Genomic DNA, 21,990 nt, shown 5'->3' with positions numbered 1-21,990 from the left:
CACTCAATCATATTTATCCTTCAAACATAAAACGTAAAAACTCACAAGAGACTGCCTCATTATAAGAGGGGTACTAATTAGCTTACCCAAACTCATAATTTTTGTTTAAAAAATTAATTTTAAACTTAAAGTCATTCATATTAAATTGATCAATTTCAACTTATATATAAATTTTAGAAGGCTGAAAATTATCATTTTGCCTAGGGCCCAGATAATCAAAACTGAGGTTGCTTCCCTCCCTCCATCTCTCACGTACAGTCAAGCAGCCACACGCCTCGTCGAACCACTGTAGCGGGCAACCCTCTGTCCCACACTTCACCATTTTTAAAACCTTGTGAGTTATCTTTTCCCCCTTTAATTTCAGGTTCTCGACATTTCTCTTTGTTAAATTAAGTTTATCCTTGTTAATTTTGGGTAAATCACAATGAATTTTATCATGGGTAAAAGATAGATGTGTTATTTAGGGTAAATAAGAATTAGGGCTTGAATTGGGATGAAATTAATTGTTGTTTGTTGTTGCTAATTGTGATTGTGATTGTTAATTTTATTAACCGTTGTAAGTTGCATAACCCTGGCATAAGTTGTAGTTACTTATTATCGTGAGTTCTTTTTATTCGTTATCACCACGAACTTTGCAAGTATTATCATCCGTATTAAGTGTAATGTTTTATATTGTAAAAGCTTAAAGGAGTGTTTGGCACAAGGAAATGGGACTTGTGAGATTTAAAGATGAGATTTTTAAGTTGAAATTTTGAAGATAAAAAAGTCTCATCTCTTGTTTGCCGCGGTAGAAACTTGGAAGAAAGAGATAAAATGAAAGTCTCAACTCAAATACCTACCCTTCTCCGAGACATTTTTCTTAGGGACTTTCTTCATTTTTTAGTCTCATTTCCTATTCTCATTCTTTTTAAATAAACAAAGACTTAGACTTATTTTTGACATAAAGTCCCATTCCCTTCCTCAAATCCCTCAAGAGCCAAACACCCAAGTATAGTTAATGGCATTATTATAATATAAACATTTATAGTTTGAATCGTGATTGGTTAAGATACGATCCTTAGACCTTAATGTATACTTTGTTATCAAATTGAGTGAAAAGCATGTGTTGTGGTTAGATTGGATAGATTAGCATTGTTCAAGAACGGGTATAGGTTTAAAATTGTTGTGTGGCTATAGAGCGTGTTAGCAAGAGTTGAAACTTGTTTGAATGTTTAAAATATGCTTAAGTAGGCTTATGAGTCTTATTTTAAATTATTAGGTGTCTGATTCATAAGAGAATAGTAAAAAGCTTTGGGATTTTTTATGACTTTTGTCGGGCTTTTGCTAGTTCAGGTATGTATATGCAGTTTCTAATTTTTATGTGCATATTGCTTCTATCGATTATTGATATTGTGAATAATTATATTATATCTTATCTATGAAAAATATCGAACAAACTTTATAGAAGTTGTTTTTATATAATTTTAAAATTGAATCGGCATAATAATAATTGTACAAATTTAGATTGATTGTCTTATAGATAGGAGTTAAGTTTTATTGGATTGGATTATGGACGAAACTCTTTTTGAAAGAGTCTTCGATTATGTTTTGTTGGATGGTAATGATTTCCTAATGGATGAAGTATCTGAAAAAATATGATGGATTTGTACCTTAGCTGGTTTAGTTCCCGGAGACATGAATCATCTATATATGAAGTACGTGGGTATATCATACTGTCTCTGAGTGTCAGCATGGTCGTTACTGCCCTTAGTTGAGGTGTTACCATGTGAGACTCTAGTCACATAAGAAAATTTATGAAATCAAGAAGAGGAGAAAAAAGATAATAAGGACATTGGAAATAGATGGTAATGAGAAGTGGATGAGGATCGGTATTTTGAGAATTGCAGTGTCATTTTTATTTTCAAAATTATTATATTATTAAAAGTGATATTTTATCGAATGACATACGTCATAACCTAGGTGAACCCAAGCTTAGATCTCCTGATATACAATCAAAAGACTTATATTTATAACATAAATAGAGCTTATAAGATTAGATGTTCGCAATCTTACCATGCCAATAAAATAATCATCATTATCATATTCGGTATATCCTGCTCATAGGAATACTATGATCAGGTTTGGAGAGGAAAGATAAGCGAAAACTCATACCATTAAAGAAAATACGGCCAATAAAATAACCAATCAAAAAAAACAATTGAGAACCATATTGATTGGTTGAATGGTTTGATGGATGATATGCCTTGATGGAGCACATGGGTTGTGGATTTTAATCTTTGTCATTTATTAGATGATTGGGATTGTATGTGGCACCACAATTTAGTTTTAACTTCAGCTACACTTTAGATATTCATTCATGAAGTGTAATTTTCATTGTGGGTCAGCCCATTACAATTGTCATGTTATCCACTTCTAAAATTTTTGTAGGATCCACTAAGCATAAGTCCAAATTGGGCTTGTTGAATTTTCACTAAAATGTTAACTCAAATTCAAAATTAAAATTCAGAAATATTGTACTTATTTTTTTAATAATTTATGAGTTATAAATTGTCCTTATTTCTTGTTCAACATTGATTAAATGAGCTTTGTAATCTTTCTGATTCTTGAAAACAAATGGTCGACTTATCCTACTTAAAACTCAAACCATGATAAATTTATTTCGTAAATTTAAAATATTTGTATAGTTTTTATAAATTTGAGAATTTGACCCTCTAAATTAATTATAATTGCATTTTCGAAGTTCACCACGGTCTTGACCTAAATACTACTATTTCATTCATTTTTTAAAAATAATAATATTCAATAAAAATGGGTTTCCTTAAAGAAATGCAAGTTAGAATTATGGGGTTAAGTATTTGTTAGAGAATTTTAGTTTATATAGGTAATAAACGGTTAGATAGTCAAACAATCTAATGATAGTATTGGTAAATTAAATAGTTGAAATAACTTATTAAAAATCATCTAATTACAAAAAAATGTTTCCATCAACGTATTCAAAATCAGGTAGAGTCGCGAGATTGCTCTGATATCATTTTATAACATCCCAGCCCTATCTGACCGCTAGTGACTATCCATGGAGACTGTATATTGGCCCAGATACTAATACAAGTCTTTTAACAAATGATTTCCCTTAAAAAGATATATCTTGTTAATATGAGTATATTAATTATTTTTAAAGCTTAACCCAAAGTATCACCAGTATTAAGTTACGATTCATTTATTAAATCATCCCTATAATAAATTGTCAAATTTATTATCCCCATTTCCCCACAGTTGAACAAGTAGGGCATTGTTTGCTCCTCTCACGTGCAATAATACCTTTGGGGCTTTGTTTCAAGCGGTCTTCTTCCCCTTTTGGGCCGGTACGCTGCTCTTATTGGGATCTTAAAAGAATTGACAAAATTACTGTTGAATTATTTTTTTGGATAAGTACTTCCTCCGTTCCATAATACCCGTTACATTTTCTATTTTTGGCAACTTCATATTACTTGCTGCATTTTCGTTTTTAGTAATAAAACAATCATTTAAAGTTCTACCAACCCCTATGTTTATCCTACTCTATACTCTATACTTTATAATAAAATACTATACTATACTCTATAAAGTAACCTAACAACCTATTTTTTCTTTTTCTTTTTCAATTAACAATAATAAAATAATATACTCTATAAAGTAAACAATTAGCTACAGTGTAGGTCAATCACTTTTCTTAATCCCCGTGCCCATGCAAATGTAACGACTAAAACGAAACGGAGGAAGTATATTACTCTGTTCTAATAAATTTATTTTATTTATTTATTTTTATTCGTGTTAAAAAATATTTTCATTTTTATTTTTTGACTAAACATCAACCAATTATTCTATATTCTATTTCTTATTTCTAAATATCATACCATTTTAACCTACTCTATTCAACTCTATGTGTCAAAAGTAAACGGGCAAAATGACTGTGACGGAGGAGTACTCCTCTATCCCACTCCATTTGTACAATTTTTCATTTTAGTTCGTCCCGATACAAGTGTCCTATTTTCATTACACAAATTACTGTATAAGGTGGTCACTAACTCACTATGATAGGCACCCCAAACATACGTTAATAGTCTAACTAATACAAATTATAAGAATATGAAATTCTTGTTCTAAGGTCATCTCACCGAGAGAAGGTCTCTCAACAATTACTGTATAAGGTGGTCACTAACTCACTATGATAGGCGCCCCAAATGTACGTTAATAGTCCCACTAATACAAATTATAAGAATATGAAGTCCTTATTTTAGGTCATTTCACTGAGAGGCGGTCTCTTACAAGAATTCCTAATTTTATTTTTCAATATGACTTCACTACTTTTTACTTTGTATCTCATCTCTTTTATTTTTAGATATCTCATCATTTAACATATTATAGTATATTTCTTAGTCTCTGTATTAAAAGTAAATGAGCAAAATAAGTGAGACGAAAGAATATGAAGTTAAGTTGGTAGGACTTTGACGGTACTGTTTCTTATCCGGAGCATTTCACATTGATAACCTGACCCAAAATTGTTCCTTGTCACGTGTACGGTCCTACACATTGCTGAACCTTTTTTTTTTTCTATGGATCTGATTAATTACTTCTGTACCCGTTCATCATCGGGTCGGATAGGGCAAAGACAAGAAGATGCACTTTGTATAAAGAAATGTCGTTGGATGAAGTACTTCTTAAATTTATTACAAGCAAATAAAGGGATAATAGATTACATATGTGAATACATTATATATTATTGTTGTATATATCTTGAGTCGACCGGAGATTTGTAAGGGCGTTGGTTATGTTATGTGTGGCTACGTATATATGAACTTGCTTTGGGAGCTAAGGAGTTTAAATGAGTGAGAGAGAAAAAGCTTAGTTTTGAATCCAAAAGATAAATTCAACTCGGATTTAAAAAATATTTCAAAGTTTTTGAATCTAGAAGTAAAAATTGAGTCGACTTTTAATGATCATGATAAACGACTTAACTTTCATGTGATGTATAGGTTTTTGGCTAAAATTAAGAATTATATATATCACATAAATTTTGGGTCTTTTACCGGTCTAAATTCGTCTATAATTGTTCAGGATTTTAATTATTCCAAAAGCTTCAATTGATAGTTGCCAATATATATATATATATATATTCTATCACGCTTCCTATCATGAGAGCCTTTTGGGCTTCAATATGGATAAAATCATGAAACACATCATGATATTGATGATTACATACATAATGCTATATATTCCACTTAAAATAAATGATAAATGAGATTCAAACCATGATCATTCTAACACGTTGTAATGTTGTATCAAATAATCACCTCTATATTAGGGCAAAGCAAAGCTAGGGGCAAGGTGGGGGATTTTACAACACTGCACATGGGAAGATGGCCATCGATGCTCATGCTTATGTTCACGTTATTCTATCTCTCTCCCCTCATCATCAAAGCCTCACAGCTCACCATCCATTTTTCTTTCTATATTTCACGCACATATACATACTAGCATGCATCCTCCCATTCTAGTCTATACTTTATACTCTACTTCCTCCGTCCTTTAGATTCTGCGTCTCTGATCATATAAAATAGTTAAATGAGGCAAAGTCAAAGAAACGGAATAGTACAAGTTAGAGACATGTATTGATTCTATCATGGATGAACTTCTCTTACAATTTAAGGATATATTCCTATGTTCTTGTTTCTCACTAATCTTGCTAAGATACTTATTCTCTTTGAAGTATTAGAGTAAGCTTAGTAATAGTGAAACTATATAGAGCATCTCAACATTGAACAAGATCTAGATCTTCTAAATCTTTTTGTGATTAGAAAAGTGCTCCAAATATATATATGATGATTGAAAAGATCATGTTTGATACTTATTATAATTATAAATATTGGTTTTGTATGAATTTAGTATACACTAAATATATAATGTGGATCTACGTTAGACTTTATGAAATATAGATAAGAAAGTGAGTTAATGGAACGCAGAGTGAAGAATGTAGGCTTATGAACAACGAATTGGTGAGTAATGTACAGTAAAATTGTTGTGCACGAAGTTTTATTACACTTATGTGTAACACCTCAACCTCCCTTCGATCGATGGTGACTACCCATAGCTTTTGTATATTGACTTTAAAAAACCAACACTATTTTTTGGGTTTATTTTTGTCATGATTTGTGCTCACCCTAAGAACTACTTCGAAGGTTACTTATCTTGATTCTATTCTACATACGCCTAACTAAAAATATTGATGCAACACATGTCCTCCTTATATTTGGTGCGATATATTCTACTTGAATTTGAAGGGGTGATTCAGTTTCGAACCGCTACCTCTTCTCACGATGGATGCTGAATTGTTTTATACTATGTCAAGAAACCAACTCAACCAAAATATATTATATACTCTAATAACTTATCTTAAAACTACTTCACGTCAAACATGTTTAACAATGGATATCTTAAGAAATAAACTTGCCCTAAACAAATTCACTTTGTTGATATGAACAATACTTATTAGTATTTAAAATCATTCTTTTTAATTTTAATATCTACTGAGTATATTTTACAAGTAATTGCATGGAAATAATATACACAATTGACAATAGTGATGACAATTCTCTTAATCGCATAAACTTTCACTCACTCATAAGTCATAACTCATTTCCTTAGAAACACAACTCACTTATTTTGTAAATTATGAATACAAAATAAATCAAAAAAAAATATTATTTATGAAAACAGTAAATTTTTCTAAAAAGAATTAAAACTCTTACACTACGAGAAATCAGGAAAGACTCAGAGGTTTTCAAAACAAATTTGACGATTTGATATTTATCTAACTTTATAATCGAATCTAACTTGACTCGATTTTAAAATAATTTGTAACTATACAAAATCAATAGTGGACATTAAATTCAATTTTAAATCGATCCGAAATCAATCGATTACCTGAATGAAAACCTCACCGATGAGAAAAGATGAGGAAAATACCAAAAGGCAAAAGGTCACGTCGGCACGTGGAGGATGATTCTCTTAGCGGAGTTAATTAATAAAAAAATAGTGGCGACTTTACAGTAAAACCGTTGAGTCCCCCCAACTTCTCTACAGACTGTTGCTAGCTGTCTCTTAATCCCTCCCCCATGTGACCGCCTTCTTATTTTCATTTGCACCACTATTTTTTCTACTCAAATAAACAAATCATTTCTTATTTTCTAATTTTAAATACATGTTCATTCATACTTTATATGGCTATACTATCACTCAGCTCTATAAATATTTGGTGGGAAAATTTAAAAAATAAGACAAAAAAATAATATGAGTAGTAGAAGAAATATGTGGATGATGAGATGAAAATATAAATTGATTGTGTAGATGATGATAAAAAGAATGTATGACATCACTAAAAGTAAAATTAAAATAAAATATATTGAGACGAACTAAAAAGAAAATTAAAGAAAGTTTGTCAACCTAGCTATATAGTATATTCTTATTTTTATGATTGTTTGGTGTTGGTCGAAAATTCCGACTAAATACTTATTGTTTGTACGGTAGTCATAAATCCCGACTAAATTTCCTACTAAATGAAGCAATCTTAGTTGAAATGGTACTAACTAATTTTCCGACTAGCATAAGAATTATTGATACTATTCATTTTTTAAGTTTATTTTATATATTGCGGTTAATGTGTTAAAAAATATAGTCAAGTGTAATCTTTTTTGAATCGTCTAATCGAATACTTTCATAATATCAATTTTTTATAATTTTTAGTTAAGCATGACGACTAAAAATATAAATTATCAAAGTTACGCATTGAATTGCGTAAAAAGTGAAATGTAGCAATTATAATGAAACAGGGAAAATAAAATTTAAAGAAATTGTGATGAAAAGGATTTTACAATTTGAAAGCCGAATATCCTAGTAAAAGTTAAAGTTGAAACAAATTTGGACTTTTGGTATAAGTAAAATTTAAACATCTAAAAATCAATTTGAATTTGACTTATTGTAAATTTCTAAGTTAAAACAAAAACATAGCCAATGATCATTTTGCACACAAAGAATTTATAAAAAAAAAAAAGGTTAGGGAAGAAGAATAAATTATTTCATTAATACTTCTTCGGTCCTTATAAATTTGTTACCTATTAGAGATAATATATATATTGTCAAAACAAATACCTTACTCAGTAGCAAATTTATAAAGATTCACCAAATATAAAGCCTTTACTCATTTAGAGTAATTATTACTTCCACTAAATAAAAATCTTTATTTAATTCTCACTTAGTCATTGTCTTTGATTAACCTATCCTCTTATACATCAACATAAAAAATATACACAAATTTTTGTGAGAGACAGTTTCTTTGATAAGACTATATCTAATTTAGTCAGTCAATTATTACTTTCTCCGTTCCATATTAATTACAATATTAAAAAAAATGACACTAATTATTCATCGCTCTTAATTTGTGATTAATTATTGATCTATAAGTTAAAATATAATGAAGTGAGATCTTGTTTGATTTGTCTCATTGCAAAAATTATTAATATTAAAATTTTTTTAATTATTTATCAAACATAATTAAAGATATTAAGAATTAAATTAAAGCATATCAATTTAATGAAGTTTTTATGGGCTAAGCCTCTGACAACCGAAAAGAATATAGAGAGCTTACTTAGAAGTTAGAATAATGAGTTTTTGGCAATCCACTTTAATACACCATCTTATCCTCCTCTAACTCCATTTCTAAGGGATACCCAAATTTCATAGCACAAAACCCACCATTTTTGTACCTCCATTTCTTCCCACCCAAAAGATCAAATGGCACAATTACCCCCCAAGATCCCCAACATTCCTCCCCAAACATACCCTCCATTATCTTTCTCACCTCACCAAAAACCCCTTACACCTCCGTTAACAAACACTCCCAACAACACCAATAATCCATCATGGGTCGACGACTTCCTCGACTTCACATCCACCCGACGTGGGACCCACCGCCGATCCGTAAGCGACTCCATTGCCTTCCTTGAAGCAGCTCCTTCTGGTTGTGGTTTTGATAAGCTTGATGATGAACAGTTAATGTCAATGTTTTCTGATGAGATTTCAGCAGGAATTCAGGGTATGGTGGGCCCCATTTCTTCACATAATTCTGATGAAGATTCAAATGATGAAGAAAAAACAGTTATGTCCACTGATGATAATAATAAAGATTGTGATAATAAAGAGAATAATAATGAGAAGGTTTTTGAATGCTTACTTAAAAGTGAGCCTGGTGAAGTTGAAAGTGTTTGTAAAATTGTTTCTGATAATTATCAAATCTCTGCTAATTCTTCGGATAATAATGCTAATCAACAATCTGATCATAGTGATAATTACGTTGATCCTAAGCGTGTTAAGAGGTAATTACTCATTATTTTATAATTCTTCTCTTAATTAATTACTACTGTCTATTTTTTCCGTTTCTTTGATTTGCTTCAAGTGTTTTTTTTTTTTTTTTAAGCTCCAAGTGTTATTTTAGTAGTTCCTTAATTTGTTTACTATATTTATTTATTTCTCGATTTTATATTAAATATTGCTCAAAATTTAGAGTTTAAGTGGGAGAGGGACAGAGAATAACGGACTAATCATAACTGTATCCCTTTTAAGTGAGGACAAAGAGAAATACGTTCAATCAAATACATAAATAACGAGAGTTTTGCAAAGAAAGATAATGACTTTAAGCACATGAAAAAAGCTATTAAAAAATTTTGAATGTTAGAGGGTTCACTAATTGATGTAGGAAGGTAAAATTTCAATCTTTTAATTTTTTGAAATTTATTTTTTTCAAATTTTTGATAGTTTATAAGTTTTTTCTTTGCTATAAATAAATTTTTATTTCTTAGGAATAGGTTAATCGCTTAATGTAAAGTAACTATATAATTAAGTGGGGTTTTTAGATTGATTTAAAAATATAATTTTGAAATATCAAATTTTATAATTTTAATATGTACCTAATTAATTAAGTGATGATGAGTTACTACACTAGCTGGGGTGTATAAAGTTAGCTAAACTTTATTAGAATTCTAAATATTTATAATTTTAAATGCAATTTTCTTAAAATTTAAAATAATAAAATACACGTTCAAATAAATAAGTGTTTATATTTTGTAATTCAGTCTATTAATGTCGTAAATAGATTAATTTTAAATTATGTAAAGTTATATTCATTAATTTTCGAAAATTGTTTGATCAAAATCATTACCGCCATTTTACGCATCAAATGTATTTATTTAGTTGATAACAATTTATGTGTGATTTTTATGTATACTCAATAAAATTTATGTTTTTAAATAGAATTTTGGCGAATCGACAATCGGCGCAAAGATCAAGGGTGAGGAAATTGCAATACATATCGGAGCTTGAGAGAAGTGTAACGACATTACAGGTATGTTACAAGTTAATACTATTATTACGTGCAGGAGCAACACAACTAATTAATCCCAATACTCGCGTCCAATTGTAATATTTTGTAAAAAATATATATTTTATGTGGGAAAATATTACTATTAGGTAGTAAGTATAATGAAATAAAGATGATGTTACTCTGTCTCTCTCAATTTACACTATTTTGAATCACGATATAAGAATTTTTGTTTATAAATAATGCAAAACGAGTGAGTTGGAAGAGTAATTCAACTTGTAAGAGTCAATTAAGTAATTATTATTAATTATTATTATTATTGATTGATAATAATTTAATTTTAAAATTTTACTGCCTTCGCTTTTTAATGTTCTTCCCATTTTGAATATTTCATTTTAAAAAAGATAAATTTGATTAATGTTTTAAAGACATATTTAGAAGATAAAATATATTCATGTGAGATCTCGTTAGATTGATCTTAATGTATATTTTTTTATGTAATTTTAATAATTTTTTATTATGCGTATTTAGATATTAAGGTTTAAAATTTATTGTGAAAATTGTGCAAAAGTAAACGAGAAATCAAAAAGAACGGATAGATTAATTTTTAACTTTTTCAAATTAGTTCTAATACCATATTATTTTATATGACCTAATGAAAACTAAACTTGAACATTTGTTCGTTATGAAGAGCTTTTAATTTAAAATTATGAATAAAGCAAATTCAAAGGGAAGAAGAAATATTAATTTTAATGTGTTTTAATAAATACAATAAAATATAATATAAAATGTTTGATTGAAGTTTGTATTTTAATTTGATTTTTGGTTACATTTGTTTGAACAATAAATGAAAAATGAAGACGGAGGTATCAGCCTTGTCTCCAAGGGTTGCGTTTTTGGACCATCAGAGATTGATTCTTAATGTGGACAATAGTGCTCTTAAGCAAAGAATTGCTGCTTTGGCTCAAGATAAGATTTTTAAGGACGGTAAGTTTCTTCTTCTTTTATTATTTAATTAATTAATCATTAATTAATCAATTTTTTAAAAATTATATAATACTTTTATTTGATTAATTAGAACAAGTTTCTTAAATAATTCTCTACTTGTTCAACTTGATAACATGGAGAAGCATTGAATTGTGAATTAATTATTATGAATCTAATTACTTGTTTTAGTAGGCGGATTAATTATTAAGTACTCCAATTACATAAAAGATGCCAACAAGATGCTCTAATTTAATAATTGATTAATTGATATTATAGAGTTATACTTATGATATACTCTCTCTGTTTCATAATGCTGGTTTTACAATGTTAATTATATTTGACGTTTTTGTCTATTTTTAAAATTTGATTTGAGTCGTAATGTCTATTAATAAAATACACTTTATAAAAAATTCTAGTAAATATATATCAAAATTATATATATGGAGATGAATCTAACATAAGATCTCACGGAAATATATATATTTTAACTTCTTTATATTTATTAAAAATCATATTTAAAATTTTTCTTTCAATTTATGAAATACTCCAAACGTAACTGAAAATATAAATCGAATAAATAAATGTATTGTTTTGATATTAAATTCAATTATTATAATCAAGTTTGTAATTATAAGTAACTTAGTGTTTAGTATTTGGTTAACTTGAACTTCTCCACTTGCACACATGCATGTTTTACTAAGACGAAATCACCATAAAATTAGGAAAATGTTATATTAAATTCGTTGAGAATAACTTAGAATTATATTTGTAGAAAATGAGACATCAATTGTTCATATCATACCCAAAAATTTAGAACACGCAATTCATTGTTACCCCTCAGTTTCACGATGTTGGTCATATTTTTAGTAACTTATACGATGTAAAATTAAAAATATTTATCAAATGTTTTCTTTATATTTTACATTTTGTTTAGAAATTAAAGATTGACTCTTGTATGAAATGTATTAATCTAGATTTTATTATCTGGATAATCATTAATTAAGAGACTTTTATTGTTCTTGCAATCTTTCATTTAATTAAAGATCAATTAAGCTTTATTCATCTTTTTCATAAAATCTAAAAGAAAACATTTTAAATATAACCAACAAAAAAACACCTGCAATGAAATATGTAACCAACATTATGAAACGGATGCGAAGTACTTTCTATTATTGTGATTTTCTTTACTTTATTATCATTGTGTTGGAGACAAAAAAACATTTAGACTAGGGTCTGTTTAGATTAAGATCCGATTATGTAATTTAAAACCCATTTATTTTATAAAATTATAATATATTTTAACTAAGCACAATTAAAGATATTAAAATTGAAATATTGCAAGTGTAGAACTAATTAACTTGACATTTAATTAGAAGTGGAGCCAATATTTTAATTTATAAAGATAAAATATAACAAATTTGGTTGGATGCATGTGGTACTATATGACATTTTTGTACAATAATCTTCTAACAAAATCATTAAATTGGCTGATATTCTCAACCAGTATTTGTTAAGACTAAACCACTAGTTTTTGTTCAATATATATAACGTGCTACAAACTTTACTTGCAACATACAACTTACAAATTACAAATGTAAAGTATTTTACATTCTCATGTTCTAAAGAGCACATAGAATTATAATTAATTAATTCTTTTTATACATTTTTTAAAAAAATTGTTTATTATATTCTCTTTTCATAATGAGTTTGTTATATGTTCAGTTTTGAATGTGCACTCATTTTATATCCAAAATCTTGATCATCCGCAAATTTAATACTATTTTTTCATTTCGATAACATAATTTTTTCTTGATTAAGATTTTTATCTTATGATCGATATTGTTTTTGAGGTGTTTGGTAAATGACTTTTGGACTAATTTTTTTGTTGACTTTTAACTTTTGACTTTTTAATTAGTCAAAAGCCAAAAAAAGTTTGATAAATGGTTTTTAAGCCAATATGAAAAGGCTAACCTTATTAGATTTTTTAATGCCTTTTGGCTTGTTGGCCATTTTTCTCTAGTAAATAGTCAATAACCAATACTGTTAGAGTACATAACATATCCTGGAGTCTCAACCATAAGTTTCAGTTTTTGGTTGAGTTGGTTCGTTGATATGGTATCAGAAGCTAACTTGACAAGAGATCACAGTTTTGAATTGCAGCCACTCTCATTTAAAGTGGAATATTCAGCGCCTATGAGCATGCACACTTTTAGCCCAATAGGCTCTCGTATGAGGGGGCATGTTAGAGTATATAACATATTCTAGAGCCTCAACCATTAGCTTAAGCTTTTGGTTGAGTTGGTTCCCTAACAAATACTTAGTTTTACCAACCATCTCCCTAAATAGTTGGATTATTCAATCAGTTAGCTTAAAATTCAACAATAACAACACTTAACTTAAATTGTTAAGAGATTAAATCAACCAAAAGCTTAAACTGATAGCGGTAACTCTAAGATACATATATATATATATATATATATATATATATATATATATATATATGTACTCTAGCTAGCTATCTCATCTCCATACCCAAGATTCCTTTGAGATAAAAGTGTGGATGAGTAATCCACTTGAAACAATAAATGGTAGATGAAATTTGAAATCATGTTTCATCACGTTATGTTGGCTTCTAATATATGTCAAAAGGCCAATTTAATCAAAAGTTTAAGTCGATAATTGAATTAAGATATATTATACATGCATGTATACTCTATCATAAATTACTTATAGAAGTATTTTTTAAATTCCGGGATAAAAATTGTAGTAAGTACGAATCAAATTTCTATTACAAAGATTATAAAATGAAAATTCTTTAATTATTACGTGAACTCATTATTCTATTGTGTGCGCAGCACATCAAGAAGCATTGAAGAAGGAAATAGAGAGGTTGAGGCAAATATATCAACAACAACAAAGTCTGAAGAAGATGAACATAAACACTAGCCCTAATAACACTCCACATGCACTTTCTTCACCATCTGATCATAACATGGCTTGTACGGACAAAGAGCAGCTTATGACTTAGTCTGATCTTCAACTACCAATTATTATTCCTCCAACAAACTTTAACATTTTTTTTAATTATATATATATATATATATATATATATATATATATATATATATATATATATATTGTGTGTGTGAAAAAAAATTGTTAGTAGTAGTGAATACTACTAGTGGTGTTCATGGTGGTGGGATTAGCTAACCTGTTCATTTCACATGATATGTTCCCTTTTTCAACCTTTTTCGTTTTAAAAAAAATTATTGAATTTTTTTATGATATTTTAATAGATTCCTTTATTAGGGGTATGGCCGGAGGATTTGTTATAGGCAAGAGGGAATAAGATATTTTTTATTAGGCGGTAAGAATCGAACTCTATAAGATTGAAAATAAAGGTTTTGGGATCAGCCTGTAATTCTCGTTTATTAATTAGATTTGGATGATCGGAGGATGGAAAACTGACACATGTCTCACAAGTATTGGGTTTAGACTCTAGAACATTGTTTTGGATTTTTTTTTTTGTAATTTTTTTTTTTGTAATTTTTTTTTTTTTTGTAATTTTTTGAGGTAATTGTTATTCTTTTAGTAAAAAGATTATTTTGGGAGACAGGAAAAGGGTATTGGGATGTATAAAAGGAAGAATGTGGAGGCTGTCAGTTTGACTGAATGTGTTTCAATGTCTCGTTGTGGTTAGTGGTAACATCTTTTCATTATTTGTAATAGTTTTCTACTTTTATTATTTTTTTTTGGAAAAAAAATTCATAGATATGCAATTGTATAAATAATTTCAATTTATTTAAGAAAAAAAAGCTCCAAATAATTTGCATTGTGTATAATTTTTTTGTCCATTTTCATTCAATAATATAATGTTGTTTAAAAAAGCCAAAACTATAATTCTAAGAATGACACTTCAAGCCTCTAATCAATTGAGCTTATCAACTTACGCTACATCCCATCAAAAGAATATAAGTATTACTCCCTCCACATCAATATAATTGTCACATTTTCTTATTTGGCAAAATCATATCAATTGTCACATTTATATTTTTGTCAATTTTTTTTACCTAAATATCCTTAATTCACACAAATAATTACGAATATACCCCCCATATACCTTACTTACCCAACTACCCTTCACTAATTACCCTTCACTAATTACCCTTCACTACTTACCCAACTACCACCTTTTTAATGAACCCCACACCACTCTTAATATTCGTACCCAAGTAAATGGGATATTTATATTGGTGTAGAAGGAGTATTAAACCTCTGTTTTAACAAATTTGTTTTTATTTTTTATTTCAATTCATTCCCATAAATTTGTATTTTAAATTTTAGATATAATTTAATTAGGTTTATTCTCTATGATTTCATTTATTTCTAAAAATCTCACTATTGTAATTTAATATACTCAATTTTTTTAATCTTGGTGATATTTAACAAATTGTGAATTTGAGACAAAGGAGTACTTGCAAATAATTTTTAAAAACTCTTCCTAAAATGAATGAAATTTCCAAAAAGAATACCCAATAAACCCAAATTTTCATTGTATTGTAATTGTTATGTACTCAGCTCTATTAAAGTATGCTTTTTTGTATTTATCTAAGTATATTCTAACTTATACTTTGTTTGCATATAGGCTTATGTTTAACAATCCATTTCGTCCCTCTTGCAACAAATTTGCTAAATATATATTATGAAAATCCAAGGACGGATCTTAGTAATGTTAATAACATCAAATCAATAAAAAAAAATAATAATATTAAAGAGTAGAGTTAAACGAGTTGATAGGATAAGAGGTCAACCAAAGGAAACATTGTTAGATGCCCAACCCTCTTTTGTATGAAAATTTTCTTACTTAAAAGATACTCCCCCCACCCCAATATAAATGTCCTATTTACTTGGGCACGAATATTAAGAGTGGTGTGGGGTCCATTAAAAAGGTTGTAGTTGGATAAGTAGTAAAGGGTAATTAGTGAAGGGTAGTCGGGTAAGTAAGGTATATGGGGTTATATTCGTAATTACTTGTGTGAACTAAGGATATTTAGATAAAAAAAAATCGACAAAAATAGAGATGTGACAATTGATATGGTTTTGCCAAATAAAAAAATGTGACAATTATATTGATGTGGAGGGAGTACAAGATCTTTTGATGAAAAACAATTTTTACAAGAAGCTTTACATAAAACAATATGAGCAATTTAAATTTGAATATTGCAAACTTTTGAATACATTTGTTGTTATTGCCATTTTTCCGGACATGATGAAAGTGAAATATTCATAATTTTTTTTTTCGAAAATACGTTCTTAGAGAATGGAGTTTTATACCCAAAAGAATAAGAGTAACGGTAGGTTGATTTTGTCTGTATCCACAAGATCGAAAGAAAGAATATTTTCACCAATAAAAAGAATATCAGGATCCAGTACGCAATAAGATATCTTATGAGTTTTTGATGTTTATAATTATCGTGGACTTTAAAACAAGTTTATAATTTCATAATATTTGCTACATGACCTATTCAATCCTTGTATAATATGCTACTTTAAGTGAGACCGTCTCATAATTAAATAATTAGGAGTAAGTATGGGATAATGGGACTGTTGAATTTGGACCTTTAATATTTTGATCCAATTGAGGTATAAATTTGGAGTTTTCCTTGTGACTTGTGAGAGATTATATCTTGGTGAGACGACCCAAAACAAGAAATCTATATATTAATAATTGTATTTGTTAGATTAAGATCGTGTCACACGAAAATTTACTATGATTAACTGAGTTCATGTTTGAAAGCTAAAAGGAAGGATACAGAATTTGGTTCAGTCTAATAAAATTTTGATTTAACTGACGCGAAGTAACGTGCTCATTCTTTGATTTAACAACACAACATCGTTATTATTGTAACTTCAAACAACTCAAAATTTTCATTTAGGACCGTGTTATCATGATTTATAAGATGATTTTATTTGGACTAAATGATTACACTTTGATGACACTTTAAATATTAGAAAATTTTTATTTAAGCTTCTTAGTATCAGCATGTCTCACGGTGATATCATGATCTAATGTACACTTACAATCTGAAAGTGATTACTTATAAGTTATAATTATAAGGTGATCGATCACTTAAAATTTTATATATAATCTTAAAATAATCAGTTACGATATTAAAGTCATCAATATAAGAAAAAACAAATCATTACAAAACAAAACATTGTTCCTTTTTATATTTTTAGTTAATATTTCTTCATAGAGGCATTGAAAACAAAACTTTCTTCTTTTTCTGAATTTTTTTTATAAATTTTTTGTGAAACTTGTCTAATACATTTATCAAAAAAATTAATGACAATTTTTTTTAAAAAAATAACACTTAACTCATTAAACTGACCCGAAAAAATCACCTAATAAAAAATAACCCGATCTAAAAACCGTCCATCTTTCTAACTTAGGTTTAAGTTACAACTCAAATAAAAAGTGTAAATTAAATGCAACCCTCCTCAAATAATACTTTGTATAGTTGACACCAGGGAAGGTTCTTTCCCTCTACTTTTATTCTGCGACACTAAAACCTCCCCAAACATTCCCTTCTCATATTCCAATTCTATAAACATTTATTTATTTGATTAATTCATAACTTCAACATAAAATAATTTAAACAAACTACTAAAATTATTTTCATATTTAATTCAAAATCTCTGCCAACCATGTCACCTTCCACTGCTGAATCTTTCCAAGGTACGTTCAATTTCCCCTCTTTTTCATAACTTTCATCAATTAAATTGAAAATCGAAATTTATTTCAAATAGAGTAAGTAACACGTTATTTGGTTAAGATTTTGGGTTTAATTATCAGTTAATCATTTTCCTTTTTCAGCTAATTATATTATAAGAAGAAAAATTTAACTATGTTAAGGAACCAAACGCTTAAACTGATAGTTGGATTGGATATATTATGTACTCTAATACGTCCCTCATATTTCACTTTCAAATAAGAGATGAAAGTGATTTGAACTCATGAAATTTCTTCACGAGAACTCTTTAGGCTATAAGTTTGAATGTAACACATACAATATTCTATTTGAAATAAGGGGTAGTTGAGATTTCGAACATGTGACATCTTGTCACGTTAGCTTTTGATATCATATCATATCAAGAAATTAACTCAACTAAAAATTTAAGATTATAATTATGGCCCAGAATATGTTATATACTCTAATAAACTACTGATATCGAACAATCCCAACTTAAAAGTTTAAACTTATAATTAGCGGGTTATGATATATTATTATACTCTAACAAAGTTTACTTTTTTTTGAATTTGATTAATGTTTGTTGCAGTTGAGAGCCTTGAGGCTGCAGAGCATTTACTTGTTCGAATTGATGATGGTAAATTCGAAAATGATAATGTAATTGATAGGTACAGTAATGGAGGAGAAATTAAATTGGAAATTAAGCAATTGAGGAAATTATCGGATAAGGGAGTGTGTATATTAGATGGGGTGGACTTGAGAATACCAAGGGGGAAGATCGTAGGGATCATAGGGCCTAGTGGTAGCGGGAAATCAACGGTTCTGAAGGCGTTAAACAGATTGTGGGAGCCACCCACCGGAAGTGTGTATTTAGATGGAAGGGATGTATGTGATATTGATGTGCTCTCTGTACGTCGTCGTGTTGGTATGCTTTTCCAACTTCCCGCTCTCTTCCAAGGTAAATTATCTGAGTATTTGTTTCGCAGAATTTATTGTCAATGTCAGTATATTATTGAGGAATATGAGGTACATATATTTAAAGTGTGTATACTATTTTTAATTCATCGATCTGGATAAACCATTCCAACACCCGGCCCTCACATGCGAACCCCATTATATTCGCACTTGGGAGTAATCAGTTAGGTAGGAACGTCATTCTTTTCGGACTACCATTTAATTTTTGATCGACCTAGCTATTTGCTTGGATACCATGTTAAATTAAGTTAGATATATAGACAATACCAGCATATTATCGGGGGAATACAAGGTGCATACACTTTATAAGCCAAGGAGATCCTATATATACCAAAACCATATGGCAATGGGAGAAAGAATTTTAATGACTTATAAAGTGTGCATATAATCTTTAATTCATCAATATAGGATAAACCACCAAACAAGATTATTGCATTGATTAGTTATTATTAATTGATCCGTTCCTTTGAGATTGTTGATCACAATGATATATTATAATGTCTGTACGTATTGAATTTGTTTTTGATGCTATAAACTCTTATGAGATTCTAACAAAAATTAGAAATTATTTTATGGATAAATTAAAGTTGTTGTCTTATTTGACCAATTAAAAGTATTAACTCATCATTTAAAAATATTTGTGGTTCTACAAATATATGTCCTCTAGTACCATATGAGATATACAAAGGATCCATTGAAAATCGGCTCTAATACCATGTAAATTTGCTTATAGGCTGATACATAACAAGAACTGTATAAGAGGAGAGCTAACTGTATACAACTTGAATGATGTTTCATCTTAAACTAATTGACAATAGGAAGAATAGTACATCAAGCTTATATGTTAGATCTTATTTTTTTCCGATATAGACCTTATAAGTTGATCCTAATGACAGGAACAGTGGCAGATAACGTGCGTTATGGACCAAAATTGAAGGGAAAGAAGCTCAGTGATGAACAAGTGCAGAGATTGTTAAGTATAGCTGATCTTGATCACACTTTCATTGACAAAAATTGGAACGAGCTTTCTGTCGGACAACAACAACGAGTTGCACTTGCAAGAACCTTGGCCAATGAACCCGAGGTAATCTTTGCACCATTTTAAATTACGATAGATTATAATAAAACAACTTATCAAATCTTTTGTATTTCTTTTAAGTATACAAATGACCATACTTGCAACTAAGAATTAATCATATTTAACTCTCTTCTTATCACTTATTATAAGGGTTAAGTTACGTATATTTGATCATCAAGATAATGATATGTTGTTAATTGTTATCGTAAGATGACTTATTAAATCATATGCGTTACTTATTTATGTGAAGTTCCGGATAATATTTTCAACCAAGGATCAATCGGATGTAATTGCTTTATAATTATTACCAAGGGTAAGGTTACATACATTTGATCCCCTAAATTCTACTTAGACGGAAGCCACTTAATGATATTGAAATAACGAAATATTGTAGTATATCTTTTATCTCATTTTCTCAAATTTAACCTTTTTGTAGAGTATGCAAACGTGTTAAAAAGTTACCCACTTTTGATACTAAATTGAAAATTATCCATTGATTTTAAAGTGAAAACCTATCAGTATTAAATTCTTCTTTGATGGACGTAGATGTATTAGAAGCAAAATTTTCATCTCAAGTTTCTCAAATAATTGCTTCTAGTGTAAATTTGAATTGATATTGCAAGCACACCAAATGTCTTTCTAATAGCGTTGTGTGCCAGTCACCTTTATCTTTATAAGAACTTATCTTTCAGGGAGAAAATTGAGTGTGCGCATTTCTCCTTACTCTCTCCTTAGAGGGGGCATGAGTATGATCTGTCTGCTATCCTCCTCTTCCGAACTCTAACTTGTGCGGAATACTAGGTTGATAACTCTAACTCTAACTTTATAATGTATTGATATTTATTAAAGGTATTGCTATTGGATGAGCCAACAAGTGCCTTAGACCCAATATCAACTCAAAACATTGAGGATGCTCTTGTAAAATTAAAGACAACAAAAGGCATGACAGTGATCATGGTCTCTCATAGTGTAAGACAAGTCCAAAGAGTAGCTGATATTGTGTGCCTTTTGGTGAATGGTGTTGTTGTTGAAGTTTTGCCCCCTAATCAACTTTGTGATGCTAAGCATCCCATGGCTTTAAGATTTCTTGAGCTTAGCTCTTAATCTCTTCCTAATCTTCACAATTGTGTAATGGGAATGTATTTTACGCGTCAATGTGAGAACTTTATTTATAGAAAAATATAGCAATTAGACATTTTGTATGTTATATGTATTGTAACAACTTCGGTTTTTGATGTTCTCTTTGAATTATCATTGTTAACTATATGAATAATAATAACAAAACTGAAATCAGTTAATAATATTTCAGTAATAAAATGTTAATTGTGAATATATTCAAAGTAAAACTAAATTAGTTAGTATAATTACAGTTTTGGAATGATTGACTCTCGTCTACTATATTTGTTCATGTGGCTCATTTAACACCAAAAGTAATATATATTATAAGACGAATAATATCCGTCAGGCGTAAATAATATCTTTGGATTTTTAATTGCATGAAATTTAGAGATATACCATTTTTCTCTCTTATCCTTTCTCTTAACCTATTTATTAATTTGTTAAAATTATTTCTCATTTTTCTCTCCTCACAAGTACTAACATTATATTGCCTTTTGGAAATCCTTGGCATTAGCCATGGAGCCAACTTTGATATCCTTGGTCGAGTGTATTGTGATCCTTGTCGTATTAAATTTGAAACTAGGCTCAGTTACCCTCTTGATGGTATGTGAAATTATAGTATACATTTTACAATTTTAATATTTTCTATGAGTTTTTTTTAATTTTATTAT

At 28.9% G+C, this 21,990-nt stretch overlaps 2 protein-coding genes across 5 annotated transcripts; both read left to right on the top strand.

The window, feature by feature from the left end:
* The first annotated feature begins 136 nt into the window (after window positions 1-136).
* Window positions 137-15,377, top strand: LOC130817465 (basic leucine zipper 61-like). Of its 3 annotated transcripts, none has more exons than XM_057683184.1 (6): window positions 137-334; window positions 1,259-1,332; window positions 5,342-9,407; window positions 10,342-10,432; window positions 11,269-11,395; window positions 14,251-15,377. In XM_057683184.1, exons 3-6 carry the CDS (start codon window positions 8,827-8,829, stop codon window positions 14,421-14,423), a joined length of 972 nt encoding a protein of 323 aa, XP_057539167.1. In that variant the 5' UTR covers window positions 137-334; window positions 1,259-1,332; window positions 5,342-8,826; the 3' UTR covers window positions 14,424-15,377. The 3 variants fall into 3 exon arrangements, with proteins under 3 accessions (XP_057539167.1, XP_057539168.1, XP_057539169.1); XM_057683185.1 differs by having other exon boundaries at window positions 3,274-9,407; XM_057683186.1 differs by lacking the exon at window positions 1,259-1,332.
* A 2,520-nt stretch (window positions 15,378-17,897) lies between these two features.
* On the top strand, window positions 17,898-21,527 carry LOC130818053 (ABC transporter I family member 17-like). 2 transcript variants are annotated; one of them, XM_057684079.1, is made up of 4 exons: window positions 17,898-18,134; window positions 18,737-19,105; window positions 20,025-20,206; window positions 21,050-21,527. In XM_057684079.1, the coding sequence occupies exons 1-4, from the start codon at window positions 18,104-18,106 to the stop codon at window positions 21,302-21,304; spliced, it is 837 nt and encodes a 278-aa protein (XP_057540062.1). In that variant the 5' UTR covers window positions 17,898-18,103; the 3' UTR covers window positions 21,305-21,527. The 2 variants fall into 2 exon arrangements, with proteins under 2 accessions (XP_057540062.1, XP_057540061.1); XM_057684078.1 differs by having other exon boundaries at window positions 20,019-20,206; window positions 21,050-21,512.
* The last annotated feature ends 463 nt before the right edge of the window (window positions 21,528-21,990 follow it).

Source organism: Amaranthus tricolor, chromosome 7 (assembly GCF_026212465.1).
Source record: "Amaranthus tricolor cultivar Red isolate AtriRed21 chromosome 7, ASM2621246v1, whole genome shotgun sequence".
Classification (NCBI taxonomy): Eukaryota; Viridiplantae; Streptophyta; class Magnoliopsida; order Caryophyllales; family Amaranthaceae; genus Amaranthus; species Amaranthus tricolor.
Note: the sequence above shows the minus strand (reverse complement) of the source record. Positions and strands in the feature narration are given on the sequence as shown.

What these genes read in the sequence shown, in the direction of transcription:
- LOC130817465 (XM_057683186.1), top strand. Translation starts at nt 8,827, where the DNA reads ATGGCACAATTACCCCCCAAGATCCCCAACATTCCTCCCCAAACATAC. An exon ending in GATCCTAAGCGTGTTAAGAG is followed by an intron (nt 9,408 to 10,341) that starts GTAATTACTCAT and finishes GTTTTTAAATAG; the next exon opens with AATTTTGGCGAATCGACAAT. An exon ending in AGATAAGATTTTTAAGGACG is followed by an intron (nt 11,396 to 14,250) that starts GTAAGTTTCTTC and finishes TTGTGTGCGCAG; the next exon opens with CACATCAAGAAGCATTGAAG.
- LOC130818053 (XM_057684078.1), top strand. Translation starts at nt 18,104, where the DNA reads ATGTCACCTTCCACTGCTGAATCTTTCCAAG. An exon ending in CACTGCTGAATCTTTCCAAG is followed by an intron (nt 18,135 to 18,736) that starts GTACGTTCAATT and finishes TGTTTGTTGCAG; the next exon opens with TTGAGAGCCTTGAGGCTGCA. An exon ending in ACTTCCCGCTCTCTTCCAAG is followed by an intron (nt 19,106 to 20,018) that starts GTAAATTATCTG and finishes TCCTAATGACAG; the next exon opens with GAACAGTGGCAGATAACGTG.